The sequence below is a fragment of the Danaus plexippus genome (assembly GCF_018135715.1).
Source record: "Danaus plexippus chromosome 13 unlocalized genomic scaffold, MEX_DaPlex mxdp_40, whole genome shotgun sequence".
Lineage (NCBI taxonomy): Eukaryota > Metazoa > Arthropoda > Insecta > Lepidoptera > Nymphalidae > Danaus > Danaus plexippus.
Window position 1 is genome coordinate 279,605 of NW_026869850.1, and position 23,619 is coordinate 303,223.

Below are 23,619 nucleotides of genomic sequence, written 5' to 3' on the forward strand. Positions count from 1 at the left end.
ATGAATACAAAAAAAGAGATGGATACATTTTTTATTATGAAGGTATTAAATACAAATATTAAAAAAAAAAACAAAAGAATTAAATAAGTTATGATATCTATCAGATAAACTCAATTATATATAAAATCTTTTAATAATGGTCCTATCATTAATAAAAAATATTAAAAGAAAGATGAGTTTATATTTTAATTTGTTACAAGCAAGCGTAATAAATAATGATTTCATAATAAATGGAAATACATTTCAACGATTACTTTATATTGCAATAAATATTAATTAGTTTTTAATATATAACGAATGGTTTTATTTAAAGCTACGGGTGACGCTTAACAGCTCAGTTTAGTCGTTAAAATGATGATAGTAATGACGTAAAGTCAGTTATTCAATTTTCATTGAGGTGATTAGAAAAGTATTTTAAAATATTTTAATAAGAAATTTGAATGACAAAACCATTGATATTATTTTATAAATTAACTAATATTTGATTAAATTAATTACTGTTTCTGAAAAGTAATCGAAGCATTAATTGTTATTAGATATATAATTTTATGTTAATATATAAGTGTACAAAAATCTCAGACTTTATAATATTATTTGGATGTAATATTGCAAAAATTTTCCTCTTTATATTCAACAGGGAAATACTAAGGAAAACGTTCCTAACGGCTAACGAATCTCTGACGTAAAAATGAGATTTTATGACAACCTTCACAAGATATTCGCATTATCATTTGAGTTAACAGGCATCCTCACTAACAAAATACTTTAATTTATCTAAAAAAGCGTATTACATGTTAGATAGTGGTACTAAGATAATGTTTTAGCTTATTTAAACAAGACATAATCTAAGTTTCATATAACTGAGCACCATGTTTACAAAATGAAGGAGACGTTGTTTGCGATAAAACATCAGTGTAAACAACTTAGCTTCCTTTACACTCTCAGCACGTCCTAAGAACTTTCAAATACTAAGCGTGAAACCCTTAGTATATTGACCAATCCATTTTCTGTCCCACTCAATGTTGCTGTGATGTAAACACGATGAACCACAAGCAGTATTGTCACTCTCATATATAAAATGTTTTGAAAAACGGATCACACTGATGATTTGATTAAATATCTTTGAGTATATATATCAATTACATTTCTTGTAACTGCTGAATTTCTTGTAACTGCTTTCACGAAAAAAACCTTTATTTAAAATAATCATGCAGCAGACGATCGTTGACAGATTTGATATTTACTTTTATAAAGTAATAAAAGAAGGGAAAGACTAAGAGCTTTCAGTTCTCATGACTGTAAAAATAGGAATTTTAACGAAAATCTGGGACAGTAAATAGGTTTTACAAGTAAATGTAACATCAGACATATAATTAAAGAGTTATAAGGACAATTCTTATGTACGTATTCTAATCAGTTTTTTTTTCACCTTTTTCCTTTTTTAAGAGGGTTATTTACAAATTTATATTTTCTTCCAAATACTGTGAAGTTGAATTAGCATTCATAAAATAGTCTATAAACATTCACTGCATCTAGATAAGCCGGTCTTGGATCTTATTCCCATTCCCGCTTCTTGGGATTACTTAATCGTAAACCCGGGATACCAGATCAGGCTATAGACAATACAAACACAATAGACTCAAGCATTTATGACATCATGATTTATCTAAGGCGATCTTCCATAATGAATCTTGAATTTCTTGATCTACTTTTACAAAGGCTACTTTTCACACTCCGAATTAAATTGGATCTTCTTATTATACGTCACGTACGAGTATGCAAATTCGTTGGGTTCAACTTCCCTTGGGTTAAATATGTCCTTTCTATAGCGTGCACATTTATCTATACAAACTATCTTTGGCTTCTGCGTTACTAGTTATAAAATAATCTATAATGTCTTAAAATGTGTGATTTCATTTATTTACTTGGGTTTTGAATATGTGGCTTAATAGTATAAAAAAGGAAATCGTATAAGATTATATACAGTTTGTATTTACATTTTTTATTTATGTCAGGTACAAAAATAAATAAAAATTTTAATAAAATTAGGTTTTCTATTTCAAGCTCTCCTTTCTCTGCGTTATGTTTTCTGAAAGAAAAAAAATAGCAATAGTAATATCAATATTACAGTGTTTGGAGTGTTATTTAGTTCTTTTTTTATGCTAAAGGGGGTGACCGAGCAGACGGCCTACCTGATGGAGGTAGTACCGTCGCCCATGGACATTCACAACATAGTTTTGCGGATGTGTTGCCAGCCTTGATTAGGGAAGGGGGGGATAAAAAATTGGGAAAGGGAGGGAAAAGGGAAGAGATAGGAAAGGGTGGGCGAACTCTCTTGTATGTTGTATGTTCGAGCTGTATTAACTTGACCACAGTTAGGGTCTACCACCTAAAAAAGTTCCTTATATATATATATATATATATGGAATATAAAGACTTACCAGGATCGGTATCGTCTTCAGGCTTGTTCCACGACTGCTCAGTGGAAGTAGTAAAAAGAATGAAAAATAAGTTTGTCAAGAAATAAATGCCGGAAGCCAAGAAAAACACTTTTCGCCATTCACCTGGATCCGTCTTAAACAAAGAAACAAAAACAATTGAAATGTACAATAATTACTAAAATTCACAATAACAATATTAAGTTCAAATTAACTCCTAACCACTTCTTTTGAATGCCTACCATCAGAGGAACTTCTAAACTAATTGGCAAGTGCGACAAAGCTAAAATATAACTACGTACAATTTGTAAAGGAAAGTTTTGCTTTAGAGTTAACCATATACAATTCACAACTCCAACGTTCATAGAAGCTTCTAATAGGATTAGCCAAAAGTTTCGGAGATATCAAATAGAGTACGATGTAATCTTCAATGGGCATAACATAATAGTACATTAGCCGTCGCTTTTCATTAACTTTCGAATTTAATTGTTACTAAAATTTAATTTAATGTTTAATTTTTATTTCAACTCGTATTTAACTATTGCTCTACGCCATCTCGTTGTGCTTTTAATACTAATACTTATTACCGAAGACTTTTCCCTCATAAAGGTTAACTGTTTATGGGGAAACATAAACGGTTTTCCCAATAATAATTTTTGTTTCGAACTTGGATAAAAAATTATTCAAGTAAGAGTTTGCTTTGTTTGAAATTAGCGAGCCTCTTAATATCTTGGAAAATGAATTTAGTTGCTTAGAATTTCGTTACAAACTTAATATTCTGTTTTTAACTTTCAAGGCAGACCCGAGTTTGTTACATGAAATTAATATTTAATTTATGTGTACTGTCCTACTAGTTCTATTGAAAACGTATATTTTAATAGTATAAATAATTTTATTTTATATTAAATTTGCCGTTGGAGTTATTGTATAATAGTATTTCTAACATAAAAATTTACCATCTATATTTTGAAACGACATATTTTTCGACCATAATTTTTTTATTTTCTTTGTGAAATTGAAAACTTTACATGTGATATTTAAATGTCAAATTTTTATATAAAAATCATCTAGAATATAAAACTTTAAAAGGATTTAAATAAATACAAAAAACTCTCGTTGAGAAGTACCGAAATTTCTTAATCGCTAACCTATTTCTGACCGAAACAGTAAGTCAACAGAACTATTCTATTGCACAGATACTTAAACTATAAAGATAACCTAAAATGAAATACGCACTTCATACAAGGTCGACTTCGATATCGATATTGTAATGTTTGAATGATTTTAAAATAAATTACCTCATCCTTTATTATGAATCCACAGACCATAGGGGCGATTATGGATACGATGTTTGCAATGAAGTTAGATATTCCCATAAGAGATGAGCTGAAGTTTGGTGCTAGATCAATGAAAATCAACTGAAAAAAAAAATACGTTGAAATACGTTTTGAAATATATTACTTAAAAAAATATAGTTTTAGATATTCAAAATAAATTATAATATTAAAATAAGTGGGGCATACAAATAAAATTTTATCGATCAGATATCTAATTATGTCTAAGATTTTCGTGAGTATTCGAAAATATTAATTTATTTAAATCAGATAAAATCTTATTTCACATTTAATTATAAAAGTAATGAATATGACTGCATTTATTTTTTGTTTATAATTGTGCGAGAATTGAAGGCCTCTTTTAATATTTCAGCTTACCAGATATCCAGTGTATTGTCCCGCGTTAATACCAACAGTCACCGTCAGCATCAATACAGCCAGCCACATATTACCCTCTGGTGAGTAAGACAGACCGATCAGAGCCAAAGCTGGACCCCATAAACCTGTCAAAATTATATTGTTTTACGTTTTTTTTAACATAATCCTTTGCTTTTGGTTCTGTTTGCGTAAATTCCTGTACCTTGAAAATGTTCAGCGTTATATCTCATATCTCTTAACAAAGTTTTTTTTTATCGTCTATGATATATGTTTATGAAATAAAATACAAACCAATGGAATTGAAAAGTTTCCTTGTATTGGTGACACTGAGCCATTGTCGTCTAATGATGAAGTCAGTCATGGTTCCCATGGGGAAACTTAGCACGTACATGGCTAAATACGGTAGAGATGATAGCAAGCCGTTCTATAAAATATAATACAGTAATTATAGAACCATTCCCAATACTAAAAATTTGTTCAATTATTTAACACTTATAATATTGGAACTCACTTTCGTCAGATTAACATTTAGCACTTCTTTCATGTATGTGGGCATTTCTGTCATAAGAGTGAAGAAGCCCCAGTTTTGTCCACAATGCGCAATTACAGCTGCCCAAAAAGGAAGACAAAAGAAAATTTTACCATAAGGTGTCGGATATTTCTGAAAGAGAAATTAAAATGAAATTGTTTAAAGGATTCAATTTTTTTTGTTATGGAGCAAAACGTACCCTTTGCTGTCCTTTTCTTCCAAGTGATGTTTGGATATACTGTCTTTCTTCTGGTGAGATCATTTTAGAAGTTTCCGGTGAAGACGCTCCTAGCCATAAATAAATTACGGTCCATATTGCTCCTAGGCCACCATTAACATAGAAAATTGCCTGCCAGCCCCAAGCGGTTGCTAGGAAACCCGAAGCAATAAGCTGAAGAGCTATCCCAAGTTGGCCACCTAATGAAGAATATAGTAATATTTGAATTTAAATGAAAAAATATTAGTTGTCCAACAATGAACATAGTTAGACACCTAATATTTAAAGATTTTGTTAGAATTCATGAACACAACAGATTATAATCTCATAACAATAATATTTACTATTTAATTATATGATGTTACACAGTTAAGGTTATCAAAAGTTCGCGTTTTGATTTCGCGAATTGAAAAAAAAATCAAACAAGTACTTTATAATAACAATTTTAAAGTTTATTTATCAGAATGTTAGCAAAATAAACTCATGTTGGCTTAAATAGAAAAATTGCGTTTGACATTAAAAATAACAACACTACTTTGAATATTTTCTTCAAAAAAAAAGGGTTAGTGGTTTAAAGGTAAATGTAGTATTCACAAATTGATATCATTAAGATATTTACTAATAAGACAAATATATTTTTGACTAGCTTTTGCCCGCGAATCATACCGCGTCAACATCAGAATTGTTCTCTACCACCATTTCCACTGAACTGGAATTGCACTTCATGGTCCTACCCATGGATTTTTAGGATCGAAGTTGAGATCGGTTTAAAGTCGGGATCGGGCTCGTAATCGTAGTGGGGACGAAATATTTTATAAGCCGGTCATTTTCATAATGCTAGGTATCACAATACGAGAATGTTTTGAGCAATTTAATCGGCTTTACTTAGGGATAGAGATTCGAAATAAAAAACCTAGCCAATGTCCTTCTCCAGAGTCCCATCTATCTCTAAACCAATATTCCTCAAAATTGTTTTAGCGGTTTGGCCGTGAAAAAGTAGCAGACAGACAGAGTTGCCGTCGCATTTATAATATTAGGAGATATTCTGAAAAAGTCTTGTTTTCTGTATGACTTTTATAATATCTTGCGATGTCAATATAAAGAAAACATTAATTTACATATTTATCTTGATAAAAGATACACCCCAGTTAAATCCAAGAACGCAAATCATCTAAATCGTAAAAAATGTTACTAATGGGATACATTACCCGCGTATATAATAGTGCTAAGGGTGCCCTTTTCTTCCATTGGTATCCACTGACTCACAAGATGATGCATGGATGGATAAACGAACGCCTGTGTTAATCCTTGCAGCACTCTGCACGCTATGACGAACTGCCAACCTCCCTGCAGACATAAAAGTCATTCTAAATTATTTTAATTAATTAACTTACATAAATTTCTATACAGTTAGTCACATTCGTGATAAGAGGGGTTAAAATACTAATGCTCTCTAAGATTTTAGATTTTAGACGTCTTACAGATTCTCATATAAATGAAATTAAGCTTTTCTGATACTACTTGTTTTTTATAATTTTGTAAATACATAGTCCCGAGGTTTAGGTTCCTTTACTTTACAATAGGTATACTTACGATCTTTGCACCGATCGGCATGGATAATGAAAGTAAAGCGTTAACTCCCACTGAAATCGTGATAAGGAATTTTCCTCCGAATCGTTTAGCCAACTCTCCGCCTGGTATTTGCAGCACGACATATCCCCAGAAGAAAGACGACAATATCATTGATTGAACGCTGTAACTCCATTCAAAATACTGTAATAGAACAACTTAGACTTTAGCCAAAAAAGTATTGGGATTAATATGAATATAAATTATAAATATATTATTATTTAGTCTCAAATAAACAGTTGACTTTAACCCGCGAAGAACCTGATTTAATATGACAATTTTTTAATGTTAATAGGTTGTTGAGACATTTTCAATTATTTATATAGCATGCATATTTTCAGTATCGTGTCAATTAATCATACGAAGCAGTTTAATTCATATTATAAAATGTATCGTTAAAATATTTTTTATAATATAAACATTCTTAATGGAAATTTTTGCCACGATAAGTTATAATCAATATTTACACAATGCTGACCTTTTCTAAAATTAGTTTGTGATAACCTCAGAGATTTAAAATTTAAACTTTGCTCAAATTAATCATTCCTATACACATATAATTGCGTCTCGTGTAATAATAAAGGCTGCTTTTGCTGATAAATCTATCTTATATATAAAATTCTCGTGTCACAATGTTCGTTCCCATATTCCTCCGAAACGGCTTGACCGATTCTCATGAAATTTTGTGAGCATATTGAGTAAGTCTGATAATCGGCCAACATCTATTTTTCATACCCCTTAGTGATAAGGGTTATCCACCCTTAAACTTTTTTTTTTAATTTATGAACAAAATTTTTTGTTTTTATTTTTTTATAATGTGGCATCAAAAAATACATACAACCTTAAATTTTTCCTTTTTTTTCAAAAACCCCTACTTTTTTATATATATGGAAACATAATATGAGTGTATGTTTGTTTCGGCTAATATCTAAATTAGCTGAACCGCGTTTAATGGGACTTATTGGCAGGTAGCTGATGTAATAAAAAGTAACTTAGGGTACTTTTTTCAAGATCCCGAATGACCATCCCGAAATTATAACGCGCAAGTGGGAGGCAGGGCGCATACGCGGGTAACAGCTTGTTTTATATAAATGTATATTAAATTTTCAAAGTTTTCCTCTTAAAAACCTCATCCATGTTAACAAAGTGTTTTCAGTTTTAAGAAACAATGATTTCATAAATTCCAGGTCAGTGGTATGTGTTTACGTGTACTATGTAATAAGAAAGCCTTTTTTAAACAAAAACAAAGGAGGGCGCGTATTTTAGTTGGCCATTCGAATAAAGTTGTAACTTTCAATTTGAGAGAAATTGATTTCCTTGTTCATAGTATTGCATTATATTAAACTAATAGTCACCAACCTCATCGTTGTCAGAGTTAGTCATATCAACGATAGCCATGCTCATATTAACTCTCATACTAAAAGCCAAAAACATGGCCAGAAACAGAAGAAACGTCTGCGCATGACGGACTCCGAGACCTTCTGAAATATTAAAAAAATATATATTTAACATTATGTCCAAAATCCGTCACAACTTAATATAAAAAATATATATCTAAAGCATTTATTTAACATTAATTCAAAATGAACGACGGATTTTTGATTGATATTAATACCAATAACACAAAAAGAAACTCGACTAAATTTATATAAATTACAAAAAATATAGTAAAAGGAACGCCTTCCAGTTCTTAAAGATTTTAAAATTTTATATCTATTGTACGAAAGTGGACAAAGTCTTTACAACAATATCATTCATCATCATTATTATATATTACTATTAGCAAAACAAATCAGGAAATAATGCATGATCTGTTCGATAACCTTTCCCATACGACATAATACATTGAATATTTACAATTTTGATTCAGTTCAAGTTCCACTTGTTATTGATAATAATGTTTATCTATGAACAAGCGTCTCTACTAATTCCATATACATACGAGTAATATGATCCGCGTTTATAACAAAAACATTTCATAAAAGCCTCTTAAAGGTTTTTATTTCATCTGCGGCTCTCGATTTTAATAAAATTTTTTGTCTGTAATTATTTTATCACATCGATATAACCTATCTTTTTCAAATGACTTTAAGAAACGAACTGCCGAATTAAGTTAAGAAAGCGAATCATTCGTGGACTAAAAAAAAATTGGTGTTTTGAACATTAACAATATAACATTTGCACAACAGAAACATGTTAGAAAATACCTGAATAAAATAAATCAAATATGTTGAATTAGAAGTAAAATTTTTAGTGATATCAACAAAAAAAAAAAACTCATATCCAAAGAAAGTTTTTTTTATCATAAATAGAACTTATATATTATTAACATAATTAAAAATTGTTAGGTTTAAAATCTTGACGATAAATTACGTCTTAAGTTTATTCAACACTATGATATAAAGTATGTTTTGGGGAGTTTCGAGAGAACAAATGTTATGTTTCATAAAAGTAATAATTTTTGACAACTTTGAGTTGTATATCTTGTATCAATTTATATGATATGTGTTTACAATCTCAACTCTCAAATAAGTAATCTGCTATAAAAACTTGTTTTTCTTCGAAACAAATACAATAATTATGAAAATAAACAGTATTAGTGCCGGAAAAGTGAAAAATATCATCTATTTATAATTGCTTGTGATATAAAATAATCATCAAGCAGTGAAAAACTTATTTGTATTTTCTAACTTTTACATTGGGAAATCTAAACATTTGCATTCTCATTTTTGAGCCTCGTTTTTAATTGAGTACAAATAGTAAAAGTACACTTACTTGGTCTTATATTTTCCGTAATGACACCCATTATTCCTTGACAATATAAATATTATTGTACCATGACAAAGGGGAATACCACTCGAGAGTAGACCCCGCTATACAGTGCCAAACTCGCGGATCTCTTAGTTCTTAGCAAAAGTAGAATAAGAAATGAATGGAGTCGGTCGCTTATATTTAAATTATTTTTTTGCCAATTTGTATTTAAATTTTGTGACCTTTTCTTCGATATTAATTATTTGAGCACTTATTTAATTTTTTTAAGCCGGTAATATGAGTAAATAAGTAATAACTATATTGCCCTGGCTTTATCTGCATTTTAAACACCGTTTGAGATACGCTTTGTTATCCTCATTGGTTTTCATTCTATTTTTCGAGATCCCCTTAATTTCCATGAAAAATTATTTTGAAATTCTTTCAATGAAGGAGTACTTCAAATATTTACTTGGACTGCGCACTTCCTCCTTTTTGAAGTCACTTAAAGCGTAGCGTTACAAAGTTTCTTTTGATGTTAGGTACCTACGATTGAAATCCCGTCAAATTTGGTCCAGCTTTCTTAGAGATTAGCCGGAAAAAACAGACAGACAGACAATTTTTTTAAATTACATTTTTAATGTCAATATTAAATTAACTTCTATATAAGTTTAATGAGACGCTGTTAATTTAAATTACAAACAGATACTATAATAATTTTATTAATTAGTGTACATTCAGTATTATTTCATAAAATTTTGTTTCTAAAATTGACATTTTGTTTAATACTCTCAGAACTAGAAATTTATAACAGATACCGATATTTATAACATATAAGCTTGTCGCAGAATGTACTTTAACATTAGATGAAAGCAGAAAAACCTTTTGTTTTGGTTTGCTACATACATACTTCTTTATCTCACCACCTGTTAATTTATCGTAGTTTAGCCCTTCTAACCCTTTCACCCTTCAATCATCGTATGTGGAAAAAACAACTTAATCGAGCCACATCGTATGTGGAAATAACAACTTAATCAACATTTCATTGCCATTGCAAGTAATTGTGCACATACTTAAAATGAATTCTGCGTCAGTTTAGGATAACTGATTATAAATTCAGTTGCAAGAACGTATAAAAATGTGATGTATGTATTCACTTAATGACACGGTGCAATTACTTACCTATACCAGTGTTCAAAACTAAATTAGCTGCATGTTCAATAAAACCTTTAAAAAGAAAACAAAATAAAAGTTTCTTCGATAGCATAGCCATATCTCCTCTTAACTGTGTTCTTCATTTTTTATGTTAGGGACTACGTTATTATTTTTGTTAAATTATTTTTTTATGTTGTATTTATATGTTGTATTATTATTTTTTTAAGTTCTTTTATCGCTACGCTTTGATTAATAATATTTTCTTAAATTTATTTAACGGATTTTTTATATAAGTAATTGGAATTAAAAACACTGTTTTGGTTAATAAAGAAGGTTCCTCAAGTCAATTACCCAAATCAGTGTTATGACTTGAGGAGCATGGTATTACTTGTAAGAATTTTAATTATCTCTTCATTTTCATTTATATCGTTATATATATTTATATCTTCATTTATTTATATTTTAAATATTTTGTTCACCCCTGAGCGCGAGTCAACCTAGCATTCTTATTGAACACCACTACAAGTCCTGGCGATCTAAATTCAAACAATGCAGCATTTTCTGTAGCACCTTATATTTTTCCTGTATAAAGACAAAATATAAAACTTTTTTCTTATTTTGTAATTAAAAATACACCATATCCATTATAATTTGTAGTCTTCAAAACTTCTTGTACCTTTAACATTTATCCTACTATTTAAAGTAACCAAAATTATTTCGTTTAATTAAATTTATTGTATTCTAGCCTTTAAACATATACAAATGATGTACCAATACTTTATATTAATTAATAGTTTAAAATTACCGATCATAATCATTGTTCTCGTATACGTATAGGTATTTTTATCATGTAATTAAAATGTAACTGTAACAAAATTTTTCACTCAAAAACGACTCCATTTCATCTTAGTTCCAAGACGATTTTATAATTCTTAACAATGTGGGGTTATCGGAAATTGAAAACATCGACAAATTTGTATGAATTATTGTTGTCAAATTTATGAGATAACATATTATTGATACCCAGAATTAAAGTAATCTTGACAAGAATGATAAAATTTAAAATCAACCTCCTGGATGCCTCTCAATCATTATGAGTTTGAAATACTAAATATATATAACTTTCATTAAAATACTAGATTTTACATTAAAATTGGAGAAACTAGTTTCTGTAGGTTTCATTCAAAGCTGATGGTTTGTTGATTAGTATCAGTAAAGAAACTTCAGTGCCACACCCCTCAGCTAGTGTTTATTCTCTCGTGATAAATTGTTTAACATCTGTTTCTTGTTTATGACGAGACGAAACGTCTCAGTATTCCCTAGACTCACTGAGCGGGTCCAACGCGTTGCAGGGAAAGGAGCTTCTACAGTCCTGAGACTTGCGACCCCAGTGTAAGTATAAGGGGCTCCTATGTATATATAATCATAAAATCGCAGAGAGGAACAGGCGTCTATATGTACATATATTAAAATAACAGTAGCGAATAACTATCACATATTAGGTATAACATCTGTGTAATCACAAACGAACTCTTTTAACTAGAACCTTCTCCAGGTGTGGCGGTAGTCAACTTCATAATCACTGTATAAATGCATAACCACAAGAAACATATTATCTTTTATAATCACCAAACACCTGTAAAAGTAACATATAATAACCCACACGGCCTAAACTATTGAGAGGTCTTTTAGTTTGGAAATCTTACGGTCAAAAATCTCATCCTAAAAGCATTACATCCGAACTTAATTACTACGCAAATTAAGAACTCAGAAGTATAAGAGAAAGTTATGTAACAAGCTTTACAATATATTTAATGACATCTAAGGAAATCTAATCTATAAGTTATGATACAGACTGACTGAAGAGTTATTAATATAAATTATAAAGGCAATGACCTTGTGGTTTTTAAATGACTTTCTTAGAATAAAGGTGATAAAATAAATTATTTCGCACACTCGTTTAATTTTAATGAGTTTCATGCATTTAATGAGAGTTGAGATAATGTTCTCTTATCATAAGGTCGCGGTTAAGTTGGAAATAAAGTATGGAAGTGATGTTTATTTAAGAACTTATATTACTGTCCCTGAAAAATAAAGTTTACTGATGCATGAAATCGCTCTTCTAGAACATGAAATAATTAAGGATTTAGAAAGAAACGTTGAATTATTGTCGATCACTTCTTATAATGAAAATTAATTCTGAAAGAATTTATCAGATCGTATAAACACTGTCAATGAAGTAAAACACTCTATATTTATAAGCATATTCAAAGGAATACTGGAGAGAGGTGACATTTATTGTGTTATAATCTAATAAAATAAAAGGTAACTGTTAACAATTAGTTAAAATGAGTTCATAACCAGCATTGAAATAGAAAGAGAATACTTTCACAATGCTAGTCAGAAGGTCATGAGGTATTTGGATAATTTTTACTATTTTGGGACACAGTCACAGACAAGATAATGTATGATGGCTGGTTTCATTACGAAGTTACGGCTTGTTTTAATCATGTTCTCTTTGTAAATATCGATAGTTGGTCATCTTATCTCTAAATCGTAGACATTTTGGAATTTATAATAGAAAATAGATATTAATAGAATTTTGTAGGAAACTAAGTCGTGCAAATTCCTTCATTTCTTCAAATAACAGAAAATACTTTATAGAAAGGTTTGGAATTAATTTCCCATTTTCCATGTTGTGCTAAAATCTTAAAATCTCTTACAAGATGTTTTTAAGATTTTGTTTGCATTTTGTATTTTGTATTTCGTTTACGATCACATAATTGTTTGATACCTTATTTTTTATTTAGCTATTCTTCTAAAGTAAATGCATCTGAATTCTAGATATTCATCCCAATTCGATTCAGCGTGATCTGAATAAGCAAACATTCTTAAGACGTAAACGTAAATTTGTCGTTGAATACTTTAGTTTTAAATGTATGTGTTTTGAGTATAAACTTAAGTCTGAATTGTTTGAATTTTTGAGGTTCGCCTTCAACTTGGAAACGAAACTATTATTAAACATTGGTATGATTTTTATTCATTAATTCTATTGAGATAACAGTCGGTCCTGAAAGTTTAATATAACTGTTATAAATTAGGTCCTAATCAAATGTAAGGTTATGTTTGTATATTATTCAAAATTTAAGGTAATATAAATTTCAATAATTTATAATATATGTTTAAGACAATATCTTTATTCAAATGGATATACGAGACAATCCTATAAAAAAAATCAATAATAAGTTCGGTTTTGTTTAAATTAAACACAATTATCTGAACGATAATCTAGCAACACTCTCGGAGGATGAGAAATATTATGGGGACGAGAATAAACAGGCGGTTGGTGGAGAGACAGGTTGTTTATGAAGTGACTGTTATAGCGACAACAATGCTAAAGTTTTATGTGTATGCAGAGCTGACAATATATCAAATTGTAAATTTTTATTGCGTTGGATTACATTTATACCCTTAACTGAAGAAAACTTTTTCTTTATACAAATATACGTACAGAGACGAAACTTCTTAGGATACCATTGATTTAGTTGTTATTAGTCAAGTAATTGAATAATTATTCAATATTTTTATTCATCTTAGAACATTATTTATTCAATTATAAATGAAAATAACGATGACTGTTAAATTTTACAACCAAGCTTTATTTGTTATTCTGTCTATTTATTTTTCTGAGATATCTTTTACGCGTATAAGTTTCTTTTTCATGTAAAATGTCTTCATACAGAACTAAACTGCAACCACATCTTTGATCGATCCATGCTTTTGTTGTAGTTTGTTCGACAATTGGTCTTTTTGTTGCACAACTTTGACTATATAGACTAATAAACTAATCACAGTCATCATTGTAAACATATGAAATAATCGAGGATTCATAATTTTTTTTATGCAAAAACACACACACACACAAAGACAGATATATACATATATATATATATATATGTGTGTGTATAGATATCGTATAATAATTTTATAATACCATTATTAATAGACACGCCTTATTTACCTGATGATAAAATAGAAATAATTTATGTTCAAATAATTTCACTAGATATATGATGAAGATACTTAAAACAATTGGTAAACCATTATCAAGCAGAAACTTCAACTTGCGTTTTTTATTTCATGATTAGTATAATATCTGGTCGTTTTGTCTTAATATGATAAACAATATAGATTAACTAACTGGCCAATCAAAGTACATCGAGTCAATTAATCCTTGCAGCCCCGTGGCCAAGACCTAAAATAATGGCTAGAGATTTAGTGCCAAATTTTAATGGATATCAGGACATTATTGATTGCTCGGGCACTCTTAGTGATAAATTAGGAGCATTTTAGTAAATACATAGTAAAATATTATTAGTGTCAAAGTTATGAAGAAAGCTGCCTAGTTAATTTTAATGTCCTCCCTTACTGTGTATATGTATATATAATGTCAACATATATAATCATAACAGTATTATTACTAAAACCATGCTTTACTCAAATATAAATATTTATCGACTGTTTCATGAATTCTTATTATCTATTAATAAATATTATTGCACAACACACAATTGACTAGTTAGTGAACTCAATTTTTATTTCGTTCGTCGTCTTTAGATTCTTCCACTTCATTCCATTTTTGTCTTTTGGAGGACCCGAAGATGACAAAGAATGTGTTACAAACAATGTAGATAGCCGACGAAAGGTAAAATACTTTCCTCCATTCCTGGGCATCAGTCTGAAAAACCACATTCATATATATCGAGAAAATCTTAATACCAATACATGCAATTTGTTTTCACTAACAATTCCCTTTTATTTGATGAAAGCAAAGAATAAAAATAGACTGATATCAAATCTATATATAAATACTTTTCTCGTCTTTAATATTAATAGTAAAATTATAATTATCTCACCTCATCATTCAACAAAACACCAGCAACAAGCGGTGCAATTATAGATATGACATTAGCTATTGCATTTGTTATACCCATCATCGTTCCAGCAAAGTTTGGAGCCATATCAATATGAACCAGCTGAAAAACGAAAATAATTAGTCGTCATGACGTCATATATTTTGGCGAAAACAAATCTCCGAGTGACAAGATAAAATATGGGTTAAAATAATTTCCCCTAGTTCACAAGTAATTTCCTTAAAAACTATTTTAATCTTTACTTTCCTAATTTCTTTTTAATTTTGTAAAATTTTGTATGACACAGTGTTTGTATATAATTTCAATACCAAATATCCAGTGTAGTGGCCTGCGTTGAGTCCAACGACTGCTGTTAATACGGCGACGGCGACGACCACATTACCCGCAGGCACATACGAGAGACCGATAAGAGCTACAGCAGGGCCATAATGTCCTGAAAAATTTATTAAATCATTTTAAAAGTATTTCCACATATACATATTTACACTATGATCCAGCATTACAAACGTTTTTGTCTTAGTTTTAAAATTGAAATGGAAACAATTCTAGATCAGATTTAGCAACTATTTATTTTCTTACAACAACAGTCAAAAACCATCTTCCATTCATAAAACAGGAAGTGTCTCAAATTACAAATTTTAATACATATATTTTAAGTTAAATTGTCGAAGTGTTTAATATTTTTTGTTTATATTTCATCGCATTTGCCATACCTAATAAATATTTCAACAAATCCTTTCATGTTCAGCTTTTTATTTTGGGTTTTACATCAATTTCCAACTTTTATGTAGCTGGTCTCAAACTTTTGGCCGGCAGTGTACATTTGTCATTTTTACGTTGTTACGACAAAAAATGCGAGATATGAATATTAAATCACCTTCTGTTGCCAATTTAAATGGAGATTCAAAGACGATGCCTTAAGCGTGTACTTGAGATTTGCCCAACAATTGTCTCTGTAATAATCAAAAACATACCAAGAGAATTAGACAGCTTCCTACTAGCAGTGACGCTCAACCATTTCTTCTTTAGTATGTAATCTGAGAGGAATCCTAATGGGAAGCTTAATAAATACATGGCGAGATACGGCAAAGCTGACATTACTCCATTCTGAAATAATCAATGTACACTTTTAAATTATCAAACAGCGTAATTTAAATACCACGAGTTTAAATACGTCAACATACCGCTTTAATGTCCACTCCCAAAACTTGTTTCATGTAAGAGGGTATCTCAGTCATTAGGGTCCAGAAACCCCAATTTTGTCCACAATGTGCTATGATGAGCGAAATGAAAGACAAAGATGTAAATATCGCTTTCCAAGGAGTTGACAATTTCTAAAAAAAAATAGTATTTTAGTATTCTAATGTATTAAATTGAAATTAAAAACTTAATTTATTGAAAAAAAAAATATGACAAAACTTAGAATAGGAAAGTTTCATATTTGTTAATTTTTAATTGCCTTCTAAAACTTTTTAAGGTAAACGAAAGAAATTTTTGCTGATTCTTCATATAATTTGACCGTTATATATAGCTTTTCAACCGACATCAAAAGTGATATAAAGGAAATAATATTTAAATGAAAAAATATGTTTTATTTTGTAGTTCTTGTGTTCCTGTTTTTTTTTAGACGTTTTATTTTACATAATTTTTTTTTTCTAAATTATAACTTTAATTTTAACTTTAAATAAATTGAGCTTTACAATTTACCCGATAATTTTAAAACTTTTTAGTAATTTTGTTTTTATAAAGCACTATTTACATATATTATATACATACTTTAACTATCTTCTGATATTTTAATTTTTATGTACATTTGTGGAATACAAATGAATTTGTTTATTAATTGTATCAGTTATTTTTACGTTATACATATGTTAATTAGGTAGTATATATTTCTATCACCTTATTTGCACCTCCAATATGTCCCAGTGAGCTTTCGATGTACATTCTTTCTTGTGGACTGATCATTTTTGAAGTGCTTGGTGTAGCGGCACCCAGGAAAATATAAGCAACAGTCCATATTACACCAACAACACCATTTGTGTAAAATATTGAAGGCCATCCCCAGTAATCAGCGAGAAATCCTGATATCATCAGCTGTATAGCTGTTCCTAGTTGCGCACCTGATTAAATATGTTATATTTTATTTAGGATTTATTTACTATTAAAATAAATTAGCTTTAATTAGGTTACGAAAAGACAATAATTGCAAATTAAACTTGGTGATGTCATGAATAATAGATTATGTGGTTTGGTTCTTGGGCTTCTGACTTAACATGATTGATTGTTGTGTTGTGTTCGATGTGATTTATATGTAAATATGTTGACATCAATATTCAGTAGGAATAGATGACCCATCTATAAATAAATAAATAATAATAGCAAATATTGCAACAGCAGTGTATAAAACATACCAGCATATATTATCGTGCCTAATCTGCTTTTCTCCTCCAGAGGAACCCACTTCCCTATCAAGTGATGGATTGAAGGGAAAATGAAGCCTTGAGACAATCCTTGCACAACTCGACAAGCGCAAACCAGTTGCCAGCCTCCCTACAAGGAATATCTGTTAATTTGTTAATTTTTAATATATAATATTTTATTTTCTTATGGCTTTTACCCTCGGCGGTAGTCTCGTGAAATCTAATCTTTTATTTTATTTCTATTATATTAATAGGAAACATGTATATGCTTCTATGGGCTGTCAACTTTTGTTTGTTTTCAATTCAATTTAATTGTGCTCAAATATTTTTATTATTAAGCCACACTAATTCTTATTTACTTTCAATTTTAACAAAAACTGGTTGCATCAAAAATTATGTTTAACTTCCTATCCTTTTATTTTATTTTCATACAACTGACGCACCAAACAACAATACATGTGTGTTTCGGTATACTTACATAGTAAGCTCCTATGGGTAAAATCAATGAAACAGCAGAATTGATACCGACACACAGAGTTATTAGAATCATTCCACCAAATCTGGCAGCCATTTCACCACCTGGCACTTGCAATACAATGTAACCCCAGAAGAACGATGACAGAATAACACTCTGAGTTTGTATGCTCCAATCGAAGGCCTGTAAGCATTTAATTAATTTGAATATAAATTATCATGTTGGTGAAATTCATTATTGATTTGGGTGTTAAAAGTCCTGTAGTTTAAATTAGTTTATTGAGTTAATATAATGTATTGTCCTGTTTATGATATATAATGTGATCATCAGACTTGTGGTGACATCGTCGAACAAGGCCACCGAATCCGCCGTTTACTGTTTAATTTAAGTTACGATTATTTTTCATCGAAATCTGTCCTTTTACATCAAATATTTAAGATTATCTTTACTATCGGATTTGTAAACACAATAAACAAAAAGGTAGAAAGAAATTTTACTCGGACACCGAATATTAAAAAGCCTGAACATACAGGATTACACGATACAATGTTTTGTATACAAATAAATTTATATTATATTTATCAATAATGTTTTATTGCACGTTAAGTAGCTTCTATTATATTCTACAAGAAAATTGTTTATGAATGTTTCAACTTGTTTAAGTAAATCTAGAAAGTATAACAAATGACAGACGAATTACTTATACATTGCACTAAATAAGGTCTCGGTTGTACTTATATATGAATTGTATAAACATGACTTGCATTCTTTTGGTATTTTATATGTTTTCTTCTTGATATAACAAATAAACAATCGTAGTATCCATCATCTTATTGTAATCTACAGATGGCATGAGACAAAGTTTATCTGTACGATAACTGATGAACAACAAAAATCCTGTTTCTATATATTTCTTACTATATAGGAACACATAGTATCAGTAATAATCATTTTCAATATCAAGTCAACATGACAGTATTATCTCGAGAATTGTTTTAGCATAACCAAGTATTTTGATAGCCCCATACGAACAGAATCTTATCGCAACATCTCTAAAATGATACTCGACATCTCGGAGATGGAATAGTCTAATCTAACTAAAATATTGAAGTTTATTCTACTATCAACTATATTTGTTCTATTGTACTTACATTTTCTGTTTCCTTGTCAGTCATAGCGACTATAGCCATGCTAATATTCACTCTCATCGCAAATGCCAGCAAAAGTGCCAGAAATAACATTAAAGCCTGTAGGTGTCTAATGCCAAGTAGTGAATCTGGAACAAGGAAACGTCATTGAAATTGCAATTTAGACACTTAAAAGAGTATATAGCTGACGGATGATTTCAAAGAAAGAAATAGTGTTTCTATAGCAAGTTGATTGAGTGAATCGAAGTAATCATCAATAAATAACTCAGTTTATGTCATCAATAATGAATTATTTATTTCCCTTTCAATTTCATATTTTTTTTTAATTTCCAAATGTTATGTTCTTTGTAAGGCCTCACAGCATAATAATATATTATTTACTATTACACAGTCCATAACGTGTTAGTTGCTTGTTATGTAATACAGGCAAATGTATCTATGAATATAAAACGAGCAGAAACCGTGACTTAAACGTATAAATCACGTTTTCTGCTCGTTATTATATATAAAAAACTATACATAAAATCTTATTACATTTAATAATAATAAAATTAATATTTGTTGGAATTTGAATATTACGTTTCTCTTTTTAACCGATAGCCTTATTCTAAGATTGCATATTTTAAATAAAGGGTTTCCAGTTTTTAATTTCGAAACCTTCATTAATAGTATTTTAGATATGAACTTGGACTAAGCATATTGATCATATAGATTAATGATTGTATCGAAATGTCCTTTTCTTGTTCAATTACTTGGAGATGCGAGACTCTTGTGTTATAATTTATATAAATTAAAAACTGCTAACCGCTAACTGCTCACTCTTCCAGTTGTCCTGTCATCACAAATAACATTCCATAGCGGTAATAAATTCTTTTGAACTAGTCGTTATTATGTTATTGAATAAAGATGGCGGAGTTACTTTAAAAATTATTTAATTCATTCTTATAAAATAAATGTTACATTTCTCTCGTTTTTTTTCTTTCCTTCCACTTTTTCCACTCAATATTTCGTTCTGGCGGTGGTTTTAACAAAATTACTTAAATGTGGTGTTGTTTTTCGTAAATTCATCACCGTAGAAGTCTCATATTGAATTTATGACAGTCGCTTTCAGATTTTTCCAATCTTTTTATTTTGATTATATTAAAAAGAAATAAACTCTTCCCCTCTTGTTAATTTGTCTACAGTATAAAAAGTCATATGTTTTTAAAAGTTATTTTGCTATTGACTAAATTATTTTATTCATATTTCTAAAGGAATTCAGTATCTCGTCGAGAACATTAAATTAAAATTGTGTAATTCCAAACTGCTGTGGTGATTTTATAGAAATTATTTCAATAAATATATATAAATTAGTGATACTGAAACACTTACATAAATTAATAACACATTTATTTTATCACAAAGCATCAAGGCCAAAGAAGAAATTAATGTTTCTTACGTGCTTATAAATTGTTTCATTTACTGCCTGGAATAGTGTCGATTGGTTCGGAAAAAGTTAATTCTAATTCCTGTCTTTGGCCAAAGGTTATGTTAAAAAAGTTATTAATATTTAAGGCAAGTTTAGAAAAAATAACAATGATCTGATTATAGAACCGAAGACGTTTGTCTTAGTAAAGATTCGGCTGCACTAAAGTTGGGGAATGATAAAAAATTACTATAAATTTAAGGAAAAATAATACGTATTAAAAGATAGGAATGAAATAAAGAAGGAAGCAAGCAATTTAGTTCAAATTTGTTACATTAGATTTGATGTCAAACTTTTTAAAAGCGTAAGTCCTCGAGACCAGTGCATATTTCATCTTTTAATTGTCTTCAAAAAATCATTAAAATATTTGATACTTTATTATATTTATTCTTAACAATTTCTCATACACACTAAAATTATCCTCGTACAGGCATTTGCTAGCAATATTTTACAATTGAAAGTCCTAAACAAAAAAATAATTTAACATAAACTTTATATTTGGCTTTAAAATAAAATACGTAAATATGTATAGAATTAATGAATTAATTGTTACTCTGAGAATGATCTATAATATTTAATTAGAATATTTTTTTTTTAAATCTTCCAGTAATTGATGTTTAAGACTCGTGTGTACTACGAGTGAGATGTGTGCGATGTGTGTGTGTGTGTGTGCGTGAGATGTGTGTGTGAGATGATTTTCATAACTTAGTATCCCAAAGGTAATTAATCGATCATAATAACTTTATTTTCAGTTGATTAATAATTTCCGTTCTAGCCTTACGTACGTTTTATTAGTCACTCAATATTTAGTTAAGCCATATATATAAATTTAATTAGTGTAATATATTTAATAAAATTAGTGTGTTGTGATCAAAAGCAATTTATAAAAATTAAAACAGAGAAGTCAGTGTTTGATCATTAATATTTTTTTATAACATATCTGCTTAAGAATAAGGCTATTATGAGGAGTTTCATATCGTTTGTCTTAAAACGATCATGGCTAAAAGAGCACACAACCATAACAAAAGACATTGACGGTAACCCTGACATGACAATTTCCTATATTAGATTTTTATTTAATGTTAATAATATATTAATATTTATCATAACGTTACCCAACAGTTCGCATTTATTTTTTCTATGAGAAAAGTCTGTTTTGTTTTTAGTTTTCATATTTAATATTTAATTGTTTTCAATTTTTTTTTTATACTATAATAAACATTACTCACTCGGCTTTTTAATCGGAGCATCACATTTAACTTCCATGGTGACTGAAACTACACTCGAGATATGTTCGTTTGCTATGAAATTTTAATATGTTTCTGTTTTTTATATTTTATTTCATTATATCTAATATCAGCCACTTCGCACCGTCGACTGAGCAAAACTCTTGTTTTTTAGTTATACCGACGAGGTTCGACGTTTTATCAGTCATGGTCATAAGCAGCGCGGACTAGACATTCGTTTATTGGTTAAGCAATTTTAAACTTGTTTTGTATACAAGAAAACAGGAAAGTAGCGAATAAAACCTACTCCATGAATATTAAACTTCTGTCACAGGTGAGCAGCGAACGATTTTTTATTTTCTTGAAGGATAGGTCAAGATAATTTAAATATAAAATATAATAATAGAAAGATTTAATGTTTAAAATAGATTCGAAATAAAGTTTCTCAAGGGTTTTGTAGACAACAATATATAAGTTTTTTCACTGTTCCCTTCATTTGTGACCTTAATATCTCTTACAAAACAAAACAAATACTTTGAATTGACAAATGTTTATGTTTTTGTAATCGTATATCAAGTTTTATTTAGACGCTCATTCATGTATATGTTATTTTCGCTATCCCGTTTAAATCGATTAACTATTTCAGTCATTCAGCTGAGTTAAGTCTAAACTTTTTATGCTAACTTTCACCTTCTCAGGCTGTTATATAAACATTCAATCACATCTAATAATATTTAAATGTTCTGTGCTTTTGATGGATCAATTTGCTTGTACTTATGTGAATTCTTTCATTTAAGGACACATTCGTGTAAGGCTATCGTTTTTAGATCAAATAATATGTCAAAGATAGTTTGGAACAATCCCTTCCCTCACTTACAAATGTAAAAGCCGTTGTCTAAATACCACAACTGGCCGTGATACAGCAACAATTTGGACACAATCATAATAATGAAAAATTATGCGTATCTTAAGTATTTTATTTTATTTTTATAAACACCACTTACTCCATTGTTTCGCTTATATAAATATGTATTTAAATAAACCAAATGAATAAGCGGAGTACTGTAATGTAATTAACAAATTAAGTATATTTAATTACAGACATTCATCGTCAAGAGACTCACATTCTGTGGTTTAATGATGACCCAAACCTATTAACAACTCGAGGCTTTCAGTATCCCTAACTTTAAACAAAGGAACATTACTTGAAACAAATGACATGTAGATGATTTAAAGCAATAAGGCAGAGCAAAGGCAATCACAAGGACATTAATAGTCATTTGTGCGGATGTTGTGTATAAATCACGCCGTGCCTGCCTAATGAGTGCAAAGTTTTATGACAAAACAGTTCAATATATTTTTATTATACAATAAAACTTGCACGTACTAAAACTGTATATTGTTTTCCTTCTTATTTGCTTATGAATAAAGTTAAGGTAATATTGTATTATAACATCGTAATGGAAAAACTAAGATTGTCTGAAATACTATTTATATAACTATGAAAATCAAAAAAATAT

The 23,619-nt window shown here is 29.4% G+C and overlaps 2 protein-coding genes and 1 long non-coding RNA gene across 3 annotated transcripts; 1 reads left to right on the top strand and 2 right to left on the bottom strand.

Annotated features, from left to right (window-relative positions):
- Nucleotides 1-1,971: 1,971 nt before the first annotated feature.
- On the bottom strand, nt 1,972-9,429 carry LOC116770269 (putative inorganic phosphate cotransporter). Its single transcript, XM_032661677.2, has 11 exons — nt 9,301-9,429; nt 7,885-8,006; nt 6,490-6,669; nt 6,105-6,243; nt 4,879-5,096; nt 4,662-4,811; nt 4,442-4,574; nt 4,151-4,275; nt 3,737-3,856; nt 2,442-2,574; nt 1,972-2,089 (listed from the first exon to the last, which is right to left on the bottom strand). Exons 1-11 carry the CDS (start codon nt 9,329-9,331, stop codon nt 2,055-2,057), a joined length of 1,386 nt encoding a protein of 461 aa, XP_032517568.2. The 5' UTR covers nt 9,332-9,429; the 3' UTR covers nt 1,972-2,054.
- A 4,637-nt stretch (nt 9,430-14,066) lies between these two features.
- LOC116770270 (putative inorganic phosphate cotransporter) lies at nt 14,067-22,283 on the bottom strand. Its single transcript, XM_032661678.2, has 10 exons — nt 22,103-22,283; nt 19,412-19,536; nt 18,264-18,443; nt 17,777-17,915; nt 17,265-17,485; nt 16,547-16,696; nt 16,337-16,469; nt 15,671-15,795; nt 15,345-15,464; nt 14,067-15,166 (listed from the first exon to the last, which is right to left on the bottom strand). The coding sequence occupies exons 1-10, from the start codon at nt 22,137-22,139 to the stop codon at nt 15,017-15,019; spliced, it is 1,380 nt and encodes a 459-aa protein (XP_032517569.2). The 5' UTR covers nt 22,140-22,283; the 3' UTR covers nt 14,067-15,016.
- Nucleotides 22,284-22,343: 60 nt separating this feature from the next.
- LOC133320232 (uncharacterized) lies at nt 22,344-23,494 on the top strand. Its single transcript, XR_009753668.1, has 2 exons — nt 22,344-22,433; nt 22,897-23,494. It is a non-coding gene; the product is annotated as an uncharacterized LOC133320232 (long non-coding RNA).
- The last annotated feature ends 125 nt before the right edge of the window (nt 23,495-23,619 follow it).